The 22,206-nt window shown below is 38.2% G+C and overlaps 2 protein-coding genes across 42 annotated transcripts in view; one reads left to right on the top strand and one right to left on the bottom strand.

Moving 5' to 3' along the window:
* The window catches only part of LOC139084698 (collagen alpha-2(I) chain-like), a 58,887-nt gene extending 38,025 nt beyond the window's left edge, over positions 1-20,862 (bottom strand). For 5 of the 8 annotated variants that reach the window (XR_011542314.1, XR_011542313.1, XR_011542315.1 and 2 more), the window contains exon 1: positions 20,461-20,862. Coding sequence is in view for 2 of the 8 variants with exons in the window: in XM_070628607.1 (XP_070484708.1) it covers positions 20,461-20,862 (402 nt within the window). In the remaining 6 variants the exon portion in view is untranslated. The remainder of the gene's footprint in view (positions 1-20,460) is intronic. The other 3 variants (XR_011542317.1, XR_011542318.1, XM_070628608.1) reach the window with 1 other exon arrangement.
* The window catches only part of HORMAD2 (HORMA domain containing 2), a 76,354-nt gene continuing 73,557 nt past the window's right edge, over positions 19,410-22,206 (top strand). For 6 of the 34 annotated variants that reach the window (XR_011542297.1, XR_011542294.1, XR_011542296.1 and 3 more), the window contains exon 1: positions 20,818-20,928. The gene's annotated coding sequence lies outside the window, so the exon portion shown is untranslated. The other 28 variants (XR_011542311.1, XR_011542312.1, XR_011542309.1 and 25 more) reach the window with 17 other exon arrangements.

Below are 22,206 nucleotides of genomic sequence, written 5' to 3'. Positions count from 1 at the left end.
AATTTGCAAACATGTAAAACAACACCATTCCTCTTTTGTTTTAGAAAATAGTTATTTTTATAAAGATATTATTTGTGTTAATAGGTAATAAGTTTATTGTTAAGTTAATAAAAATATTTTAAATTTCCCCATTTCAATTTTTAATATGGTAAAATTTGATAGATAGAGCTCACACAAACAAAGACTCTTTGGGAATCCTCAGTAATCTTTTTTATTTAAAAACTTTTTTACTGAGGTATAATTTACATCCAGTAAAGTGCACAAATCTGAAACACACAGCTCAATTAATTTTTACATATGTACACACCATGTAATCTCCACCCAGTTCAAGCTGTAGGTCATTTCCATTACCCTGGAAGGACTCATGCCACATCCGATCAATACTCAACCTACCAGAGGTAACCATTATTCTGATTTCTATCATCATAGATTAGTTTTGCCCGTACTTGAACTTCTTATGAATGGAATTATATAGCGTGTATTCTTTTGTATCTGGCTTTTTTTCTCTCAGCAGAGTGTTTTTGAGATTCACCCATGTTGTTCTGTGCATTAGTAGTCTATTCACTTTTATTACTGCCAGCAGTATGCCATTGTATGACTCTATCACATATTGTTTCATTTTCCTGTTGACAGATATTTGGATTTTGTCCAGTTTTTGGCTATTATGGATAAAGCTGCTATGATCATTCTTGTACAAGTCTTTTGGTAGACACATGAACTTGAGCATATGCCTGGATGTGGAACTGTTGGGTCCTGCAGTAGGTATATGTTTGGCTTTATAAGAAACTGCCAAATAATAATGTATGAGAGTTCCAGTTACTCCACATCCTCAGCAACACTTGCTAATGACAGTTTAAATTATTTTTAGCTATTCTGCTGAATGTGTCATTGTGGTTTTAATTTATATTTCTTTGATATTATTCTCAATACCTTTTAATATGTTTACTGGTCATTTGAATATCCTCCTTCATGAAATGCTTGCTCAAGTCTTTTGCTCATTTTAAAACTGAATGTCTTTGCTTACTGATTTGTAGGAGTTCTTTGTATATTCTACATATGAGTTCTTTATCAGTCTATAGCTTGCTTATTTTACTTTTTTAATGATGTCTTTTGATGATCAGACTTTCTTAACTTTAATTAAGTCCAATTTATCAAATTTTCTTTTTTGGTTTAGTGCATTTTGTGATCTGAGAAATCTTTACCTATTCCATATCAGGAAATATTCTCCTATGCTTTTATGTGGAAGTTTGATTGTTTTACCTTTTGAATTTAGTTCTGTGATATACCTAAAAACAAATTTTTGTATATAGTTTGAGTTAAGGGTCAGGCTTCATTTTTCTCCATACACATCCAGTTGTTCCAACATCATTCCCCTATGTACAGTGGCACCTTTGATGGAAGTCAGGAAGGCATACATCTACATCTGTGGGTTTATGGACTCTTTATTCTGTTCCAGTGGTATACTTGTCTATCCTTGCTCCCAAAGTACTGTTACTTACTTTATAGCTTTATAGTAAATCTTGAAATATTCTGGTTAAGTCCTCCAACTTTGTTTGAGAATCAGTAATTTTAATTTAAAAAGCTCTTTTCTTCATCAAGATTACTTGGATATTCTAGGTCGTTTACATTTTGGCTCAGCCATTTTTTTTTTTCAGAATATAAAGGGGTCCTGAGACAAGGGAGTTTGAAAGTTGCTGATTTAAAGCATAGGCTCAAAATCCAGAAGGCCAGGATCCAATCTCAGTTTTGCCATTTATTAGCTGTGAGACCTTGGCAAATAATTTTTCCATGTCTCTGTTTCCTCATCTGTAAGTTAGGACAATAATGGTACCTATACCATAAGGTTGTACTCATCTAATATTAATCATTATATGAATGTTTTTGCATCTGTTAAAATAAATGAGGCAGGCATATATATTTCTAAAGAATATGAAATCAAAGGAAAACAAAGCCTAATGAATCAGAAAGAAACATGTAACCTTCTGATAATCTCAGGGTACTTAGTGAGAATCCAGTTGTATCAGGTTCATTGAAACATAATCAGAAATATACAAAGTATAAAAAATATGCAAAATCTGTTATATTTCTCTATATCGGCAATGAATAATTAAAAATTGAAATAAAGGGGCCAGCCCAGTGGTACAGCGGTTAAGTGCGTACGCTCCACTTCAGCGGCCCGGGGTTCGCCGGTTCAGACCCCGGGTGCGGACACTGCACCACTTGGCACACCATGCTGTGGTAAGCATCCCACATATAAAGTAGAGGAAGATGGGCATGGATGTTAGCTCAGGGCCAGTCTTCCTCAGCAAAAAGAGGAGGATTGGCAGCAGTTATCTCAGGGCTAATCTTCCTCAAAAAATAAAATAAAATAAAATAAATTTAAAAAAATGAAATAAAAGAAATTTACAGCAGCATCAACAAACATGAAGTACTTAGAGATTAACTTAACAAAATATGCATAAGACCTATACACTAAAAACTTACAAAACACTGAAAAATTACAAAACATTGCTGAGAGAAATTAATAAAGACCTAAATACATGGAGATACATTCCATGTTCAAAGATTAGAAGACTCAATATTGTTAAGATGATAGTTTTCCCCAACTGATATAGACATTCAATGCAAACCCAATCAAAATCTCAGCAGGCAATTCTGTAGAAACTGACAAGTTGATTCTAAAATTAATATGGAAAACCAAAGAACCTAGAATAGCCAAAACAATTTGAAGAAGAATGATGAAAGTGGAAGGCCTACACTACCTAATGTCAAGACTTACCATAAAACTATGGTAATCAAGACCAGAAAAATCATATAGATAGACATATAGACCTAAAGAACTGGACAAGGAGGCTCACATATGTAGGATTAATTACTTTCTACAATGGTGCCAACATAATTCAATGCGGGAAAGGAAAGTCTTTTAAATAAATGGTGCCAGAACAATAGGTTATCCATAAGCAGAAGTTGAACCTCAACCTTTACCTTGCATCATAAACAAAAAGTAACTCAATGTGGATCACTGATCAAAATGTAAGTGCTAAAACTAGAATGTCTAGAAGAAAATAAGAAAAAAGATTCCAGACCCTAGGTTAGGCAAAGTCTTCTTAGGAGACAAAAACACTAACCATTAAAAACAATGATAATTTGAATTACTTACACATTAGAAACTGTTTGTCAAAAGACTCTTTCAGAAAAATGAAAAGACAATCCACGGACTGGAAAACAATAGTTGCAAAACACATTTAGGATAAACAACTTATCCAGAACATATAAACAACTCTTAAAATTTCATAATAAGAAGATAAACAGCCCAATAAAAAAAATGGATAAAAGATTTAGACATATACTTCACCAAAGAAGATATAAAAATGGCAAATAAGCATAAGAAAAGATGCCCAGAATTATTAGGCATTAGGAAAATATAAATTAAAATCACAATGAAGTACCACTACATACCTAGTAACTGGCTAAAATTAGAAAAGATTGACAATACTAAGTGGTGGTGAGGATGAGCAACAACCAGAAATCTCATACTTTGCTGGTCGAAATGCAAAATGGCAAAGCCATTTGGAGAAACATTAGGTAATTTCTTATAAACATACTCTTACCATACGACACAGCAATCCTGCTTTTAGGTATTTACCCAATAGAAATGAAAAATATGTCCACACAAATGCCTGCATCTGAATATTCATAGCAGCTTAATTCATAATAGGTTCAAACTGCAAAAATCCAAATGTCCAACAATTCGTGAATGGATAAACAAATTCTGGTATATCCATACAATGGAATATTACTAGGTAGTAAAAAGGAACAAATTACTGATACATGCAACAACACAGATTAATCACAAAAGCACTGTGATAGGTAAAAAAAAAAAAAAAAAAAAAAAAAGGCAGACAAAAGAATACACGCCATATGATTCCACGGATGGAAAACAGATCAGTGGTTGCCAGGGACTCAGGATGGGCAGGGTGAGGAGAGGGTACTTGACCGTATAGGAGCCTGCGGGAACTTTTCAAGGTGATGGAAATGTTTTGTTTTTGTTTTTGTTTTGAGGAAGATTAGCCCTGAGCTAACTACTGCCAGTCCTCCTCTTTTTTTTTGCTGAGGAAGCCTGGCCCTGAGCTAACATCCATGCCCATCTTCCTCTACTTTCTATGTGGGATGCCTACCACAGCAAGGCGTGCCAAGCGGTGCCATATCCGCACCTGGGATCTGAACTGGCAAACCCCGGGCCACCAAGAAGCAGAACAGGCAAACTTAACCACTGTACCACCGGGCTGACCCCAGAAACGTTTTTATCTTGAGGTAGTTGTAAACATTTGTCAAAATTTACAGAACTGTATACTTATAAAGAGTGAATTTTATTGTACATAAATTATATTTCAATACATCTGACTTTTAAAAATAATTTCAAAAATTAAAACAAAACACAAAAAAGTTATTACTTTGTAAACATAAAGTATTCTCTTTAAGCATGGCCTGATATAGAATGCAGAAGAATAAGACAGAATGATGTGTTGGGTGAGATAAATTGGAAGGCAATAAGAAAGAAAAGAATATCTCCTATGTACATGATTTCTACTACTTAAATTTTGAAGACTGGAGAGGACTATGCTAAGGTTATATAGCCAAAGGTATGATCTTATTTACCTCTCAGTTTTTGTATTTTCCTAGCACTTAGAAAATGATAGGCATTCCTTAAATGTTTGCTGAAATGAACTCATGCTCAGTGCTGACAGACTTGTGGCCTAATTGTGGCTGTGGATATGGTAGATTGGCTAGCTCAACAGGAATGGTCCCCAAGACCACTCTGTTTCAATAATCCACTAGAAAGACTTGTAGGATTTGGAAAAAGGTGATCTACTCATGGTAGAGGTTTATTACAGTAAAATGATACAGATTAGAATCAAAAAGGGAAAAGTCACATAGGGCATAGTTCAGGAGAAAAACACAGCTTTCAACAGATTATCAAAGATCCCATAACTCAAAAAGGTTAAGTATCTGGAGTGATGTCAGCAAGATGGCAGAATAGGAAGCCCCAGATCTCATCCCCCCACAGAGACACTGACTTAACAACAATTTTGGTCCAAAAAGCCTTTATTAGGACTCTAGAAACCAGGTAAGAAGTCACAGTAACCCAAACAAACACAAAGCTAAGAAGAGCTGCATTGAAATGAGTAAAAAAAAGTCATTGCATTTCACCCACGATAGCCCTTACTCCAAGCCAGCAGAGCTTGACATGAGTAGGAGAAAATGCCCAACTTGCACATTCTCCCTTGGGAGGAAAAGAGATGAGTGGAACATATGCCCAATATTCTGGCTTTTGAGGGGTTAGCCAAGGGACTAGTTTCTGTCTTGCCTGTCTTGGATTGTTGACGTTCTTTGGGTGCCTGGAGACCACTGAGAACAAAGAAGAATTAGTGGCTTGTTGCAGGACCAGAGAACCTTTAGTACCACAGACAGACATGAGAGGGAGCAAGAAATTATAAGCTCCTGAAAAACGAAACCAGCAAACCTCTCTTATTGGGAAATTACATGCACAAACTTAGAGAAGATGCATCCCCAGAAAAGGTTTGAGAAGCTCCCAGAATCTCTACCTGGGCTGATTGGTGAAGGTCTTCCCCTGTATGAAGCCAGTCCATAAAGACTAGGAGAAGAGGTTGTTTTTTCAAATGGCCAAATCCCAGCAAAAAAAAACAAGAATAAGAAAAAATAGGGAAATGTGGCCCAACCAAAGGAACAAAATAAATCTCCAGAAACCAACCCTAAAGAAATGGAGATCTATGAATTACCTGACAAAGAATTCAAAATAATTGCCTTAAAGGATCTCAATGAACTACAACAGAACACAGACAACTAAATGAAATCAGGAAAATGATGTATGAACAAAATAAGAATATCAACAAAGAGACAGGAACTATAAAAAAGAACCAAACAGAAATTCTGGAGCTAAGGAATACAATAACCAAAGTGAAACATTCACTAGAGGAGTTCAACAGTAGACCTGATCAAGCAGAAGAAAGAATCAGCAAAGTTGAAGATAGATCATTTGAAATTATTGAGTAAGAAGAACAGAAAACAGTTAAAGAAGAATGAAGAAAAAAATGTGAAGAAAGCCTAAGGAACTTATGGAACACCAATAAGTGGGCTAATACATGTATTATGGGAGTCTCAGAAAGAGAGAAAGGGGCAGAGAGCTTAATTGAAGAAATAAGGGCTGGAAACTTCCTAAATCTGAGGAAGGAAATGAACATCTAAATTCAAGAAGCTCGAAGGACTCCAACAAAGATTAACCCAAAGAGGATCTCACAAAGAAACATTATAATCAAACTGTCAAAAGTCAAAAACAAGGGGAGAATCTGAGGAAAGCAACTTGACATGTCCCCTAAGAGTATCAGCAGATTTCTCAGCAGAAACCTTGCAGGTCAGAAGGGTGTGAAAAGATATATTGAAAGTACTGAAAGAAAACAACTGTCAAGAAAGAATACTATATCTGGCAAAACTCTTCTTCAAAAATGAAAGAGAAATAATTATCTTCCTGGATAAATAAAAGCTGAGGGAATTCATCACCACTAGACCTACCTTATAAGATATACTTAAAAGAGTCCTTCAAGTTAAAACGAAAGGATGCTAGACCACAATATGAAAGCATATGAAAATGTGAAGCTCTCTGGTAAAAGTAGATATATAGACAAATACAGAATCCTGTAATACTATAATGGTAGTATGTAAATCACTTCTAATTCTGGTATATAATAAAAGATAAAAGCATAAAATACAACTATAACTATAAAACTATGTTAATGGATACAAAGTAGAAAAAGAGGTAATCTATGACATCAATAACATAAAGTGGGGAAGGAGATGTAAAGAAGTAGAGTTTTTGTATATGACTGCAGTTAAATTGTTATCAGTTTAAAATAGATTGTTATAACTATAAGATGTTTTATGTAATCCCCAGGGTAACCACAAAGAAAATACATATAGAAGAAAAAAGGGACAAAATGATTACAAGACATACAGAAAACAATTGAGAAAGTGGCAATAGTAAATTCTTCCCTATTAGTAATTACTTTAAATGTAAATCGATCAAACTCCCCAATCAAAAAGACACAGAGTGGCTGAACAGACTGAAAAAAACACACAAGATCCAACTATATGCTGTCCACAAGAGACTCATTTTAGCTATTAAAGACACACGTAGGCTGAAAGTGAAGGGGTGGAAAAATATATTTCATGCAAATCGTAACCAAAAGAGGGCAGGGGTGGCCATACTTATATAAGACAAAATAGACTTTAAGTCAAAAACTGTTACATGAGAAAAAGAAGGAAATTATATAATGATAAAAGGGCAACTCATTAGGAAGACATAACAATTATAAATATATATGCACCTAACAACAGAGCACTCAAATATATGAAGCAAACATTGACAGAATTGAATAGAGAAATAGTAACACAATAATAGTAGGAGATTTCAATATCCCACTTTCAATAATAGATGGAACAACCAAATAGGAGATCAATAAGGAAACAGACTTGAACAACACTACAGACCAATTGGACTTAACAGACATACAGCACACTCCACCCAACAACAGCAGAATATACCTTCTCAAGAGGATATGGGACATTCTCCAGGATAGATCACAAAAAAAGTCTTAGGAAATTTAAGATTGAAATCCTACCAAGTATCTTTTCTGACCACAATGGATTGAAACTAGAAATCAATAGCAAAAGGAAAACTGGAAAATTCACAAATATATGGAAATTAACCAAGACACCTGACCAACCAATGGGTCAAAAAAAATCACAAGGGAAATTAGAAAACATCTTGAGATAAATGAAAATGGTTAATAATCTGGCAAATGATTTCAAGAATGATCAACTTTAGTGAAAAGAATATGAAATTTGTAATAAATTGACATGGGTTTGATTCTCTGACTTTACCACTTACCAGTTGTGTGACCTTAGATACATATTTTAAGCTCTAAGCAATTCCATTTCCTAAACGGTTTAAAAATGGGGTAATCGTAATTTCCTCATAAGACTGTTGTAAGATCAAATGAAATAATATATTAAATGGGACCTTACAAATTGGAAGGCTGGAAATATCACTATTCTTTGCCTCTTTGCTGGCTTCATTAGCACTCTCTCTTACCCTATTTGTGGCTACTGCTCAATGCTCAATGTCAAGTGTTGCAGTTTGAAAACAGAATTTTTGACCCACAAGGCCTGTTTCCTTAATATAATCGCTAATGTTCATGTTATAAAGAGCAAAACTTAGAGCATTATACCTAGATTATAAAACCTGATTAACTTCTGGTTTTGCATCCCCTATGTAAGTAGCTTGGGCAGGTCCACAGATTTTAAGGTCTTTCCTCATTTGTGAAAAGACAAAAGAATTTTGTGCCTTGTCCATCTCTGAATGTGATTATACTGATTATCTGAGAAGATATATGGAAAAGTATGCTTAAAACATGATTATCATTGGCCCATCTGTCTGGCACATGATAGCAAAATAAAGGTTTGTAAAAAATATATCACAAATACACCTACTCCACAAGGATGAACCTTATGCAGACATCTTCAAATAGGATACAAGTGACTTTCTTCAATAAAGACCAATGTCAATAAGAACTCTAAGGACACAGTGACACAGTTACCCAGAATGTTTCATACAAGTAGGTTCTTACAATCCTTTTACATTTCCCAAGTTAGAAATCTTTTTCATTTCTCATCTGTGATTGCTTTAAAACTTACTTTCTCTAAGACTCCTGGATCATACTTAACCCTGTCACTCTGAGACGATACCCTGAAAAAGGGAAAGAAAAGCTTCATGCTCTCTCTTACCTGCTCTCTAACATCTATTTTGTCTGTTTGTTTGTTAGTGCCTTAGAGTCAATTCCTACTCCTAGCAACTCTGTATACAGCAGAGGAGAACCCTGCCCAGTCTTCTTGCACCATCCTCTCACCTTTCAGTGCTATATCAGACAAGGCTCTGCTACAATACATAGGGTTATCATGGCCAATCTTTTGGAAGTGGGTGTCTAGGTCCTTCTTCCTTGCCTGTCTTAGTCTGGAAGCTCTGCTGAAACCCATCTACCATGGATGACCCTGCTGGTATTTGAAATACCAGTGGCATAGCTTTCAACATCACAGCAACATGCAGCTGCCACAGTATGACAACAGACAGATGGGTGGTGTGGTTCCCTGACTGGGAAACAAATCCAGGCCATGGCAATGAGAGCACTGAACCTTAACCACTAAACCACCAGGGCTGGCTCTAACATCTATAGTATATCTATACATACTTCGTACCTTCAATCCTGTCTCAGAGGTTAAAGGATCCCTCCTTGTTTCCAAGGCAGGTGTAACTGGTCCAATTCCCTCCCCTTCCTCTAGGACTTTATGCCATGAGTCACTCCCCTACACTATGTTATCTGCAGTCACTCCTTTGCCACAAGATTCTTCCCAGTTTGCAAATATGAGTGTGTCTCCTCTAACCTAATCATCTTTGCATTTTTTGAAAAATTTTACTTGGTTAGGGAGAAGAAAATGATTAAACCACATTTTTAAAGAAAACCAGTATTAGTATACAGTTTAAATCAGAAAGAGGGAGACCTGAGCTACAGTGGTGCCATGAGAATGAAATGAGGGAATAGTATAAGAAAAATTATATAATTAAAACTGATAGGGCTGGCCCAGTGGCACAGCAGTTAAGCGTGCATGTTCCGCTTTGGTGGCCCGGGGTTGGCCGGTTTGGATCCCGGGTGTGGACGTGGCACTGCTTGGCAAGCCATGCTGTGGTAGGCGTCCCACATATAAAGTGGAGGAAGATGGGCATGGAGGTTAGGTCAGGGACAGTCTTTCTCAGCAAAAAGAGGAGGATTGGCAGCAAATGTTAGCTCAGGGCTGATCTTCCTCAAAAAAACCCAAAAAACTGATAGATCTCAGCAAGTGATTGAATGTGGGATAAAAGGAAAGGGAAGAATAAAAGAGGATGGTTTTCAAGCAGAGAATTCCATAGCCACACCTAAGAAAGATTACAGATTTTACAGAATTAGTTCAGGAAAGTCATTAAACAAGCAAATAGCAACAACGAGGTCTGGAGAGGAGGGAATCTGATTTCCTGAGGTGCATGTGATATTATTTAAAATGTCCACTTTTCAACAAAAATTACAAGACATGCAAAAAAAAAAAAAAAAAACAAGAAAGTATGACACACACACAAAAGCAGTCAAAAGAAACTGTCCCTGAGGAAGCCCAGACATTGTACTTGGTAGACAATGACTTTGAATCAGCTCAAAAGAACTAAAAGAACTAAAGAAAACCATGGACTAAAGAACTAAAGAAAAGTATAAGAATGATGTCTTACCAAATGGAGAATATCAAAGAAGAGATAAAAATTATTTAGAAAGAACCAAATAGACACTCTGGAGTTAAAAAGTAAAATAGCTGAAATGAAAAATTCACTATAGGGCTCAACAACAGATTTGAGTTGATAGAAGAAAGAGAGAATGTGAAAATAGGTCACTTGAGGTTATCCAGTCTGACCACCAAAAAAAATGCAGAGAGCCTCAGAGGCCTGTGGCATACCTTCAAATGTACCAATATATGCATAATGGGAGTCCCAGAAAGAGAGAAGAAAGAGAAAAAAGAATATTCAAAGAAATAATGGCTGAAAACTTCCCAAATTTAATGACAAACATTAATCTACATATCCAAGAAGCTCAAAAAACTTCAAATAGGATAAAATCAAAGAGATCTACACTTAGACACTTCATAATGAAACTACTGATAGTCAAAGACAAAAAGAATCTTGAAAGTAATGAGAGAAGCAATTCATCACATACAAGTGATCCTCAATAAGATTAACAGATGATTTATAATCAGAAACCATGTGGACCAGAAGGCAGTGGGATGGCATATTCAAGGGTCTGAAAGAAAAACGTCAACCTAGAATTGTATATCCAGAAGAATTATCTTTCAAAAACAAAGGAGAAATTAAGACATTTCCAGATAAAACCTGAGAGAATTGGTCACTAGCAGACCTGCTCTACAAGGAATACTAAAGTAACTTGAATTCATATGAAGAAATAGGAATACTTTAGTAAAGTAACTACATACATAAATATAAAGACAACATAAATGTATTTTTTATTTGTAACTTCTTTCTCCTATCTGATTTAAAAGACAACTGCATAAAGCAATAATTGTAAAGCTGTGTTGAGGACTTTCAATGAGGGCTTAAATGTTGTACATGTATGATAATAATAGCATAAAGAGAGAGGAAAGAAATGAAGGTACATAGAAGCAAAGTTTTTATATACTATTGAAATAAAGTTGTATTAATCTTAACCAGATTGCTATAAATTAAGCTTTTAATTATAAACCCCAGGAAACCACTAAGAAAATAACTTTAAAAATATAGTCAAAGAAATACAAGAGAATTAAAATAGTACTAGAAAATGTCTACAAAAGAAGACAGTAATGGAAGAATAGAAGAATAAAAAGATGTAAGACATACAGAAAACAAATAGCAAAATGGTAGACATAAATCTTACCTTGTCAGTAGTTACATTAAATGTACATGCAAATGGATTAAACACTCCAAGAAAAAGACAGGGATTGGCCTTTTGAATGGATAAAAACAATATGGTCCAACTATATTTTGTCTTTTATAGACATAACAAATCTTCAGAATCAAAGACACAAATAGATTGAAGGTAAAAGGATGGGAAAAGATAGACCATGGAAACAATTTAAAAAAAAAAAAGAGATAGAGTGGCTATACTTATATCAGACCAAATACAATTTAAAACAAAAATTGTTACTAGAGACTAGGAATGACATTTAATAATGACAAAAGGTCAATTATTAATAATATATACAATTATAAACATATATCTAACAACAGAGCCTCCAAATACATGTAGCAAAAAATGATAGAAATGAAGGGAGAAATAAACAAGTCAACAGTAATAGCTGGAGACATCAATACCTCACTTTCAATAATGGATAGAAAAACTAGACCGAAGATCAACAGGGAAATAGAAGACTTGAACCCACTAGGAACTAACTAGAACTGAGAGACATCTATAGAACACTCTACTCAAAACAGCATAAAATACATTCTTCTCAACTGCACATGGAACATTCTCCAGAATACACCATATGTTAGGTCATAACACAGTGTTAATAACTTTAAAAGGACTGAAATTGTACAAAGTATGTTCTCTGACCACAAGGGAATGAAAAAAGAAATAACAGAAGAAAATGTGGGAAATTCACAAATATGTGGAAATCACTACAACACACTCCAAAATAACCAATAGGTCAAAGAAGAAATCACAAGGGGAATTAGGAAATACTTTGAGATAAATGAAAACAAGAACATGATGTACCAAAGTTTATGTAATGCAGCTAAAACTTGAGGGAAATTTATAGCTATAAATGGTATATTAAAAAGAAGGAACTCAAATCAATTACCTAACTTTACATCTCAAGAAACTAGAAAAAGAAGTGCAAACTAAACCTAAAGTAAGCAGAAAGAAAGAAATAATACAAATTAGAACAGAAATAAATGACGTAGAGAACAGAAAAGCAATAGAAAAATCAATGAAATCAAAAGTTGGTTCTTAGAAAAGAGACAAAATTGACAACCCATTAGCTGGAAAGATCAAGAGAAAAAGACAGAAGATTCAAATGACTAAAATCAGGAATGAAAGAAGGACATTATTATCAACATTACAGAAATAAAAAGAATTATAAGGGAATTTTATGAACAAATATATGCCAAAAAATCAGATAACCTAGATGAAATGGACAAATTCCTATAAAGACACAAACTACTGAAACAGACTCAAGGAGAAAAAGAAAATCTGAATATGCCCATAACAAGCAAAAAGACTGAATTGGTAATAAAAAAAAAACCTCCTACAAAGAAAAGCCCAGAGCCAGATGGCTTCACTGGAGAATTCTACCAAACATATAAGAATTCACAAACTGTTACAACAAAATAAAAGGGGAGAGAACATTTCCCAACTCATTCTCTGAAGCCAGTATTACCCTGATACCAAAACCAGATTTTTAAAAAATCACAAGAAACTACGGATCAGTATTCCTTATAAATATAGATGCAAAAATCCTCAAAACAAACTAGCAAACTGAATCTAGATACATATAAAAAGGACTATGCACCATGACCAAATGGAATTTATCCCAGGATTGCAAGGTTGGTTCAATATATGAAAATCAATCAATTTAATACATCATATTAAAATAATAAAGGTCAAAAACCACATGATCATCTCTCTATATATAGACAAAACATTTGACAAAATCCAAAACCCTTTCACAATATAAACACTCAACAAACTAGGAACAGAAGCAAATTTTATTAACCTGATAAAGGGCATCTATGAAAAACTCCAGTGAACATGATACTTGATGGTGAAAGACTGGATGCTTTCCCCTAAGATCAGGAACAAGACAAAGATGTCTGTTCTTGCCAGTTCTATTCAACACTGGATTGGAGGTTGTAGTCAGGCAATTAGGCAAGAAATAGAAATAAAAGCTACCCAGATTAGAAAGGAATAAGTAAAGTTATCTCTATTTGCAGATGACATAATCCTGTGTACAGAAAATCCACCAAAAAAATCTTAGAATTAATAAGCCAGGTAAGCAACTTTGCAGGATACAAGATCAAAAATTAAAACTAATTATATTTCTATAAACTAGCAATGAACAATCTGAAAATGAAATTAAGAAAACAATTCCATTTCCATTAGCATTGTTATGGACTGAATTATGTCCCCCAAAATTCATATATTGAAGCCTTAACCCCCAATGTGACTATATTTGCACAAAGGGCCTTTAAAGAAGTAATTAAGGTTAAATGAGGTCATATAGGTGAGGCTCTAATCTGATAGTCCTGGTGTATTTACAAGAAGAAGAGACACCAGAGATTGATCTCTCTCTCTCCACACATGTGCAGAGGAAAGCCCATGTGAAGACACAGGGAAAAGGTAGCCATCTGCAGCCAAGAGGAGAGGCCTCACCAGAAACCAACGCTGGTAGCACCTTGATCTTGGACTTCCGGTCTCTAAAACTGTGAAAAAATAAATTTCTGTTGGTTAAGCCCCTCAGTCTGTGGTTTTTCTGTAATAGCAGCCCAAGCAAACTAATACAAGCTTCAAAAAGAATAAAAATCTTAGGAATAAATTTAACTAAAGAAGTGCAAGCCTTGTACACTGAAAACTACAAACAGCATTGAAAGAAATTAAAGAGGATCTAAATAAGTGGAAAGATATTCATGCTCATGAATCAAAAATTTTAATATTATTAAGATGGCAATACTCCCCAAATTGATCTACAGATTCAATGTAATTCCTATCAAAATTCCAGTTTCCTTTTTTGCAGGAATTGACAAGCTGATCGTAAAATTCATATGGAAATGCAAGGAACCCAGAATAGCCAAAACAATCCTGAAAAAGAATGAAGTTGGAAGACTCACACATCTCTGATTTAAAAACTTACTACAAGGCTATAGTAATCAGGATAATGTGGTATTGGCAAAAGAGCAGATATATACGTCAATGGAATAGAAATATGAGTACAGAAATAAACTCTCACAGTTATGGTCAACGGATTTTTTACAAAGGTGACAGACAATTCAATGGGGAAAGAATAGTCTTTTCAACAAATTTTGCTTGGATAATTGTATATTCACATGTAAAAGAAGGCAGTTGGATCCCTACCTCACACTGTATATGAAAATTAACTCAAAATGGACTGAAGACCTAAATGTTAAGTATAGAATTCCTGGTAAAAAACAGGCCTAAATCTTTGTGGCTTTGTTTTGGCTACGGTTTCTTAGATACGACAGCAAAAGCATAAGCAACAAAAGAAAAAATTGGATTCCATCAAAATTAAAACCTTTTGTGCTTTGAAGGACACCATCAAGAAAGTGAAGACAACCCAGAGAATGGGAGAAAATATTTAAAAATCATATATCTGATCAGGGACTTGTATCCAGAATATATAACATTTACAACTCTAAAATAAAAAGACAAGGGGCCAGCCCGGTGGCACAGCAGTTAAGTGCACTCGTTCTGCTTCAGTGGCCGGTTTGGATCCCGGGTGTGGACACGGCACCACTTGGCACGCCATGCTGTGGTAGGCGTCCCACATATAAAGTAGAGGAAGATGGGCAAGGATGTTAGCTCAGGGCCAGTCTTCCTCAGCGAAAAGAGGAGGATTGGCAGTAGTTAGCTCAGGGCTAATCGTCCTCAAAAAAAAATAAATAAATAAACAAATAAATAAAATAAAATAAAAAGACAAATAGTCAAACTTAAAATGGGCATAGGATTAGAACAGACATTTTTCCAAAGAAGATACACAAAAGGCCAATAGGCACATGAAAAAATGCTCACCTTCATTAGTCATTAGGGAAATAAAAATGAAGACTACAATGAGATATCATTTCACATCCATTTGTACATTTTAAATTGGTGAATTTTATGTATATGTAAATAAAAGGTACATTTTAAAAAGAGAATGGTTTTCCGTATGTACACTATACTTGAATAAAAAGTTAACATAAGACAATGGTTTCAAATTAGAATAAATGGAAAAATAATGCAATCAACAGAAACAGGAAATTTGTAATGCATCTTTTCAAAGATCAACCCCATTATGCATAATTTGAACATCCCAGTTAATTGCTTGGATAATATTTGGGATTCTTCCAACAACATATGTGCATTCATTCAACATGTATTTATTGAGCATGTCCTATGTTTAGGCACTCTTCAACAAATAAAGGGGTAGGGAAATGCCCACGGGTTATTAATGAGGTCATACTTTGAATTCTCCCAACATTTCTTACTACAGTAAATCTTTCTGCGCTGTGCACTGATGTGACTGAGGTTAACACAGCCCCCGACACATTTGAGAAAATGGCTTCCACAGAAATCAGGCTTTTTAGGATAGTTGTCTTAGGTGTTAGTTATAGCAAATCTCTAAACGATGCCTTCCTGCAATTCTTTCTCCCTTCCATTTTTAAAGCTATGTAGGTAATTTTCTCGTGATGTCTTACTCACTTTCCAGTTCTTTAACCTTTCTCTTGACAGGAAGGAGTTGGTTTTTGTTTGTTTCTTTAATGAGGAGATATGTTAGAAAAGCTTGCCTCAGATGTCTTGTATTATTGTATTCAGTTCATGCTAAGATCATAAGTATTCTGAATCTTAAATTAGAGACCTGCTCAATCAGAGGTCGTTATTACTTAGGCATTTATGATTAGGTTACTATAAACTAAGGGAAGGAAAAATGCCCCTCTTGGAGCTGAGGCTGCACTATGCTCTCATAGGAGTTCTAAACCATTTTTTGGTAACTGTCATTTTCCAAGCATCAAAATACATAGAAAGTAAAGAGCCTCAAAATATAGGCTGTCAGTAGTGTGGTAAATTTTGAACATCACCTCATCTCAGATCTCTGTGCAGATGTACCATGTAGCAATCATGGAAAGCCAGTTTAAATTCTATTTCACTTGAAACTTTTTCTACTAAATAATAAACATTAAGAGGAATAACATCATTTTACATGTCACCCAACTTCATAGTCAGCAGAAAACAGAACCAAGTAGCCAAATAGAACATTTCTATAGTGTTTGAGGATTCAATACCTTCCTGGACATCATGTCTTGGTCAGGGCAGTCAAGCAGGCAGCAGCCTGTCACTAACAGCCCTGTCATTTCCTGTTCAATTCATTAAACTCTAGGCTTTCCGCAGAAACACAGAACCCACATGGAGATTCTTCTGCCGGTCAGAAAAGATCAATTTAAAGGGTGCAGAAATTGATATGCAACTCCGAGTGAGCATAAAGGCCATAATAAATTCCCACCTATGTATGAAATTATATTTTGTAGGTTGACAAAGTATGGGCAGAAGCAGGAGCTTATGTTTAGACCTTATAGTTGGGGCTTATTTCATATTGACTGGCCTCTCTTTGGCTGCCAAAGAACGGATGAAGTTCAGAAGCTAAAGCCAAGTTGGTTATCCTTTATCTTTGCCTTTCTCTCTAGAAAGTACTCTAAATAAGTTAGGCAATATAGCCAATTTACACACAGAGGCTTGATTCAAAACTTCAGTTCTCTAAATCATTTTGCCTTGCTTTTCTTCTCAGTGATACTTAAAATTCTAGGACTCCAGAATCATGTTCATAAACACATCTATAAACACCACTGGCCAAAATCACAGGCTACTGCATGCCCCAGCGGAGTCCAGGATAAAATGACACCCTAAAGCAGAAATGAGAGGGCTTGATATGATGCAGCTGGCGCTCTCCTCCTAACCATGAGTGAGGCACTTGCAATTGCAAAGGCAACATTTAGCTTTCAGAAGCAGGTTGCTGCCAGGAGTGGAAAGAAGGGATCTTACACCTCCTTTTCTTTCCTAGTTCTAAAGTGGTGGTGCTTTTATTGGTTTGAAGTAGTCTAACCATCACCAAAGAATGAGCAAAGGAAATTATATACACATGCTCCCCTCATAAAATGCCACTTCTTTTGTGAAGCTGGCTCAGTTCCCTGTTCAGAATGCATAGCTTCCTTCTCTACATTCCATCATATAATTTATACCTCCATTAATATTTGCAAACTATTTTCTATGTGAGTAATGTGTTTACAGGGTTCCCTCTCTTACTAAACTGTAAATTTCCACAGCTCAGGGACCAAGTCATTATCTCTCTGGTCCCTGCAATGCCTAGCAGAGTGCTTTATAAATGATAGGCACACACACACACAAAAAAAGCTAGATGAATGAATAAATATGGCGGTGTCAGTTTTTTGAAGACTGGGAATTATGATGATTTTAAGAGTTCTAATAAGAGTTGAAAGCAAATAGTATAAAGAAACCACCCTTACTACTTAGTTGCTCCCTCCACCCCAATCTCTTTTCTCTGTATTTGGTATCATGATTGTGTACACTGAAGAGGCAGACACATTTAGAAATGTCCTCTGGGGAACACATTTTATATTCAATATGTCTATTTTGATAACCCCCAAGTAAACCATCTTTCGGAGATTTCCAGGGTTAAACTGAACTTGATGGGGAACGTTTCAATCAGTCAGACAAAAGGTATCTCTACTTCCTGTGATGTGGCGGGCTGTCAGATGCCTCAGATAAAAGTGCAAAATTCTAAAAGCTGAGAGTTTGACTCGACAGACTCCACTAAGCAGGTGCTGCCTATATAAAATTATCAAGAAGAGAAAAGAAGGAACCCTGAATTTCTTTTAACTGAGAAGGAAAAACGGTCTTTAGTTCTCAAAAAACAAGAGTCCAACTAGAGACTGATTAATGAAGAGTGACAACTGTTTCAAGTACACAGAGTAAAAGGAAACATAGTGTCTAAAGAGAGAGGTCAATTTTAGGCAATGCAAGTCATCTCAAATAAGATTCTCCCCCCTCTATTTTCATCTGCTTCACATGTTATTTTACTACAAGACATAAGCTTTGACAAAACTTTAACTGGTAATTTGGAAATTTCTAAACAATAATCAATTTCTACCACAACATACACTTTTTCCTTCCAAAACAAACAAGATACTCTGCTTTGACAGGGACAATTTCCAATTTCTTATCACTGAAAGGTACAAAAGCAGCTGGGAAATTGTTTAAGTATCATGTAACACTTTTGAGTTCATTAGGCCATTATCCCTAGGGTTGGATTTTATCAAAAGATGAAGAGTACAAACTCAAAAGCTTTTAGCTGACAAGAAGCAAGGCTTTGGCTTGGGATTTTTGTGTTTGGGTTGTAAGTCAGGTTCACAGAAAAGCAATCTGAAACTAGACCGGCTGGAGATAGGAAAGAGCCTTGAAATGAGAGATGTGAGACCATGGGTTGTGCTTGTGACTCAGTCTCTTAACGAGATTGGGGAACTTGAGCAAATTACTTAAACGCTCATCTGTCAAGTAAGGCACTAGACTTTGATGGTTTCTAAAGCCCTCTGTTGCACTTTCAATTTTTAATTGTCTAATACTGTTCCTTAAGTCATTGATGAGTTCATTCAACTATCTACTTGCATACCTCCAATGAACAGGTATAATACAGTTTCTGCCCTCAAGGAGTTAATAAGACAGTGGAAAAAGCGAAGGTTTTACCCACAGCTCCTAGAACAGGCGCTCATTCATCCATTCAAGTTCTAAAGAAAGGTCACAAGGAAACCAGCAGGGAATGAGGATGGAAAGAAGGAGAAACTCCATAAAAGCTCTTAGGAGGAAGAGAGGGTCATTTATTGTTCCAATCTACCAATGTTTATTGAGGAATCACTGTGTGCCAGGCACAGGGATCCTGGAGTGACCCTGACAGACGAGGCCTCTGATGAAGCTTGCTTACACTCTAGGTGGTGGAGAAAGAAAAACAGGTTAACACATAAGTGAAATCCAGACTGTGATCAATTCTAGAATGAGAGAGAATAACTGTGTTTGTGTGGAGGGTGGGGTTGGGTGGACTGCCATTAGCATGGGGCCGAGGGGAAAGGCTCTTGGCAGACGGTGGTAGTTGACTGAGCCGAGAACGAGGACAGACAGCAGAGAGGGACTAGTGGTCCTGCCAGAACGAAGCAGGTAAACGCGGAGGCTGGAAAGCGCTGGAGCAGAAGACCATCTGTCTGGTTGGAGCTTAAAGAGCAGTTCCTTCTGGAAAGCATAGGATTAAAGCAGGAGCTCTCCACCGAGGGCAACTTTGCCCCCCACGGGACATCTGACAATGTCTGGAGACATTTTAGGTTGCACAACTTAGGGGGGAGGGTACTACTGCTGAAGTGGAGAAAACCTGCACTAAAGGTCTATTACGGCCCCAATTTTGGTTTTAGTCATTCCGCCATAAACTCAGGTTTTACCCATCTTTTTTTCCTTTACTGCAGAAACAAAGTAAGAACAGGCTTCACGTGGCCCACTGCTTCATCCACTCTCAGGAAATCCCATGGCCGGGACTCAAGGGACTCCGCGAACCTTCGAGAAGCTCCACAGGGTACTAAACAGGTACCTGAGCACATGGGAAGGGATCTGAGGAGACCCGCACCCAGCTGTCACTGGGATGACTTCTGCGGGCGGCACCGGGATTGGGGGCAGCGTAAGAGGAAAACACAGTCATGTTTTATTTGCATAATTACAAACTAGTGTTTAAATAATACAAAGCTGGGCTCATGCAGGGAAGAAGTGGCCATGCCCTCAAGGAATGACCCCTCCGTCCTCTGGACCTCTCGGCGGCCCCTCCGCGTTGACTCGGGCTCTCCAGGCTGCGGCCTCCTCTCCCCACACGGCCGCGCGCTCGCCTCTGGCCCCTCTGGGAGCCCCGGGCCCCGGCCACCGCCCGCGTTAACCCGAAGGTCCCTCGGGCTCGCACCCCGGCCCCCCCGGCCCGCGAGGCCTCCCGCCGCCGCCGCCTCACCTCAGCGGGCAGGCTGTCCTCGACGTACCCGCTGTGCAAGCCGGGCGCCCCGAGCTGAAGGCCGTTAGGGTCCTCGTCTAGCCCCGCGCCTCTCCGTCCTTCGCGGCGCCGCGAGCTCCGCGGGGGTCCCTCAGGCCCTGGAGCACGGGGCGAGCCCTCGGAAGGGCGGGAAACGCGGCGGCAGAGATGCGCCGCCGGCAGCCGGAAGGCAAGCGGACCGGGAACACCTGCCCCGCCGGGCGCTGAGGGGGCGGGACCCGCCAGGGGTCTCTTAGCCCCAGCTCGCCCCTTCTTTGCATATTCATGAAGCGCAGAGAGAGAGGATGGATGCCCGCACAAGCCGTGGGGAGGTAATGAATTATTCATGAGGAGCGTCTCGCCCCGCCCGGGGGGGGGCCTCATTGATTATTCATGAGCCAGAGGAAGGGCCGTTGAGCCCCGCTCCGAGGGAGGCGTCGACCGGTTGAGGTGAGGGCGAACCTGGCGCGGGGCCTCGGGAGAGAGGGCGCTCGAGCATTGTTAGTCCTCTAGTCTTACGTGATTTCTTTTCTTTTCTTTTCTTTTTACTTGAAGCTTTAAGTTTGACTTGAAACTATTTCGCTGAGGTCCGAAGGACTCTCAGAAGCGGGTAGGCCAGGGCTGAGGAGAGAGACTAAGAGAACCTTCTAGGTAACATTTCCCCCCAACGCCTGCCAGTGAAAAATGTCACAGATACCGGGAAGACAAAGGGGAGAGAATTGTCCTGGGAGCGCGCGCATTCCCACTCTCTAGGCAGCTTTTCAGTTCCGATTTTGGCGGAAAAGACGAAATCAGGCTTGAGGAGGAGGCAGCCGCGGCCAGGAGGCGCCGAGCGGTGCGTGTGCCGAGCGCGCTGGCCTGCGCGTGGCGGGGCGGCGGCGGCGTTCCGGGGCCCGCTGGCGGCGGCGTCGGTTCCCGGCGGGCGTGCGGCTGCTCCGCCGGCGCCAGTGCCCGCGCAGACCGGGACCGGGAGAGTGTGGCGAGTCCCCGCGCCGTGACCCCGGCTCCTCTTTCACCTCATCCAGGATTTGCCGTTTAATCTCTGTGGACTTTAGTTCCCCAAACAGTCCTAGGAAGAGTGTCTTGAAGCTCCAGATTAGCCAATCGGCCGAATGTGCTCGAGCGTGCCGAGCATGGGACGGGCGGTGCAGGACAGCGCGTTCTTGGCTGGTGAAAAGGAAGAAAACGTACCGTTCCTGCCTCTAGAGGAGCCTTTAATCTAGTTAGGAGGATGAATAGTCTAGTTTCTCTCCCATTGGACCAAGGCTCTCCTGAGGTGGGAACCGTGTTTACGTTTTTATAATCCTGCTCGACGCCTGGCACATTGTAGTCACCCAGTCAATGCTGAATGGGTGAATGGTTGAAGTAGCCTGAAGAAGATGTGAAAAACCAGAAGAGCATGAGCAAGTACCCGGTTAATATAGTGGAAACCATGTACTCTGAGGGAGTATGGAGTAGGGGAGTTATCAGGGCCAAATGGGATTTGCCAAGATGATGAATAATAATCTATGGAAGCGAACTCGGAAACCTCTGAGGAGCTGGGTGACCTTTGGCAAACCAAGTTCCCTTGCTGGACTTCACTTTCCTTTATAGTTTTATATTTTACATTTAAATTCAGAATCCGTGTATAGTGTGAGATTTAGGTTGAGGTTTTTTTTTTTTTTTTTTTTTTTTTGCCTATGGATGTCCTCTTTCAGCACCATTTGTTGAAAAGACCATCCCTCCTCC

The sequence above is a fragment of the Equus przewalskii genome, chromosome 7, assembly GCF_037783145.1.
Source record: "Equus przewalskii isolate Varuska chromosome 7, EquPr2, whole genome shotgun sequence".
In the NCBI taxonomy this organism is placed as follows: Eukaryota; Metazoa; Chordata; class Mammalia; order Perissodactyla; family Equidae; genus Equus; species Equus przewalskii.
Note: the sequence above shows the minus strand (reverse complement) of the source record. Positions and strands in the feature narration are given on the sequence as shown.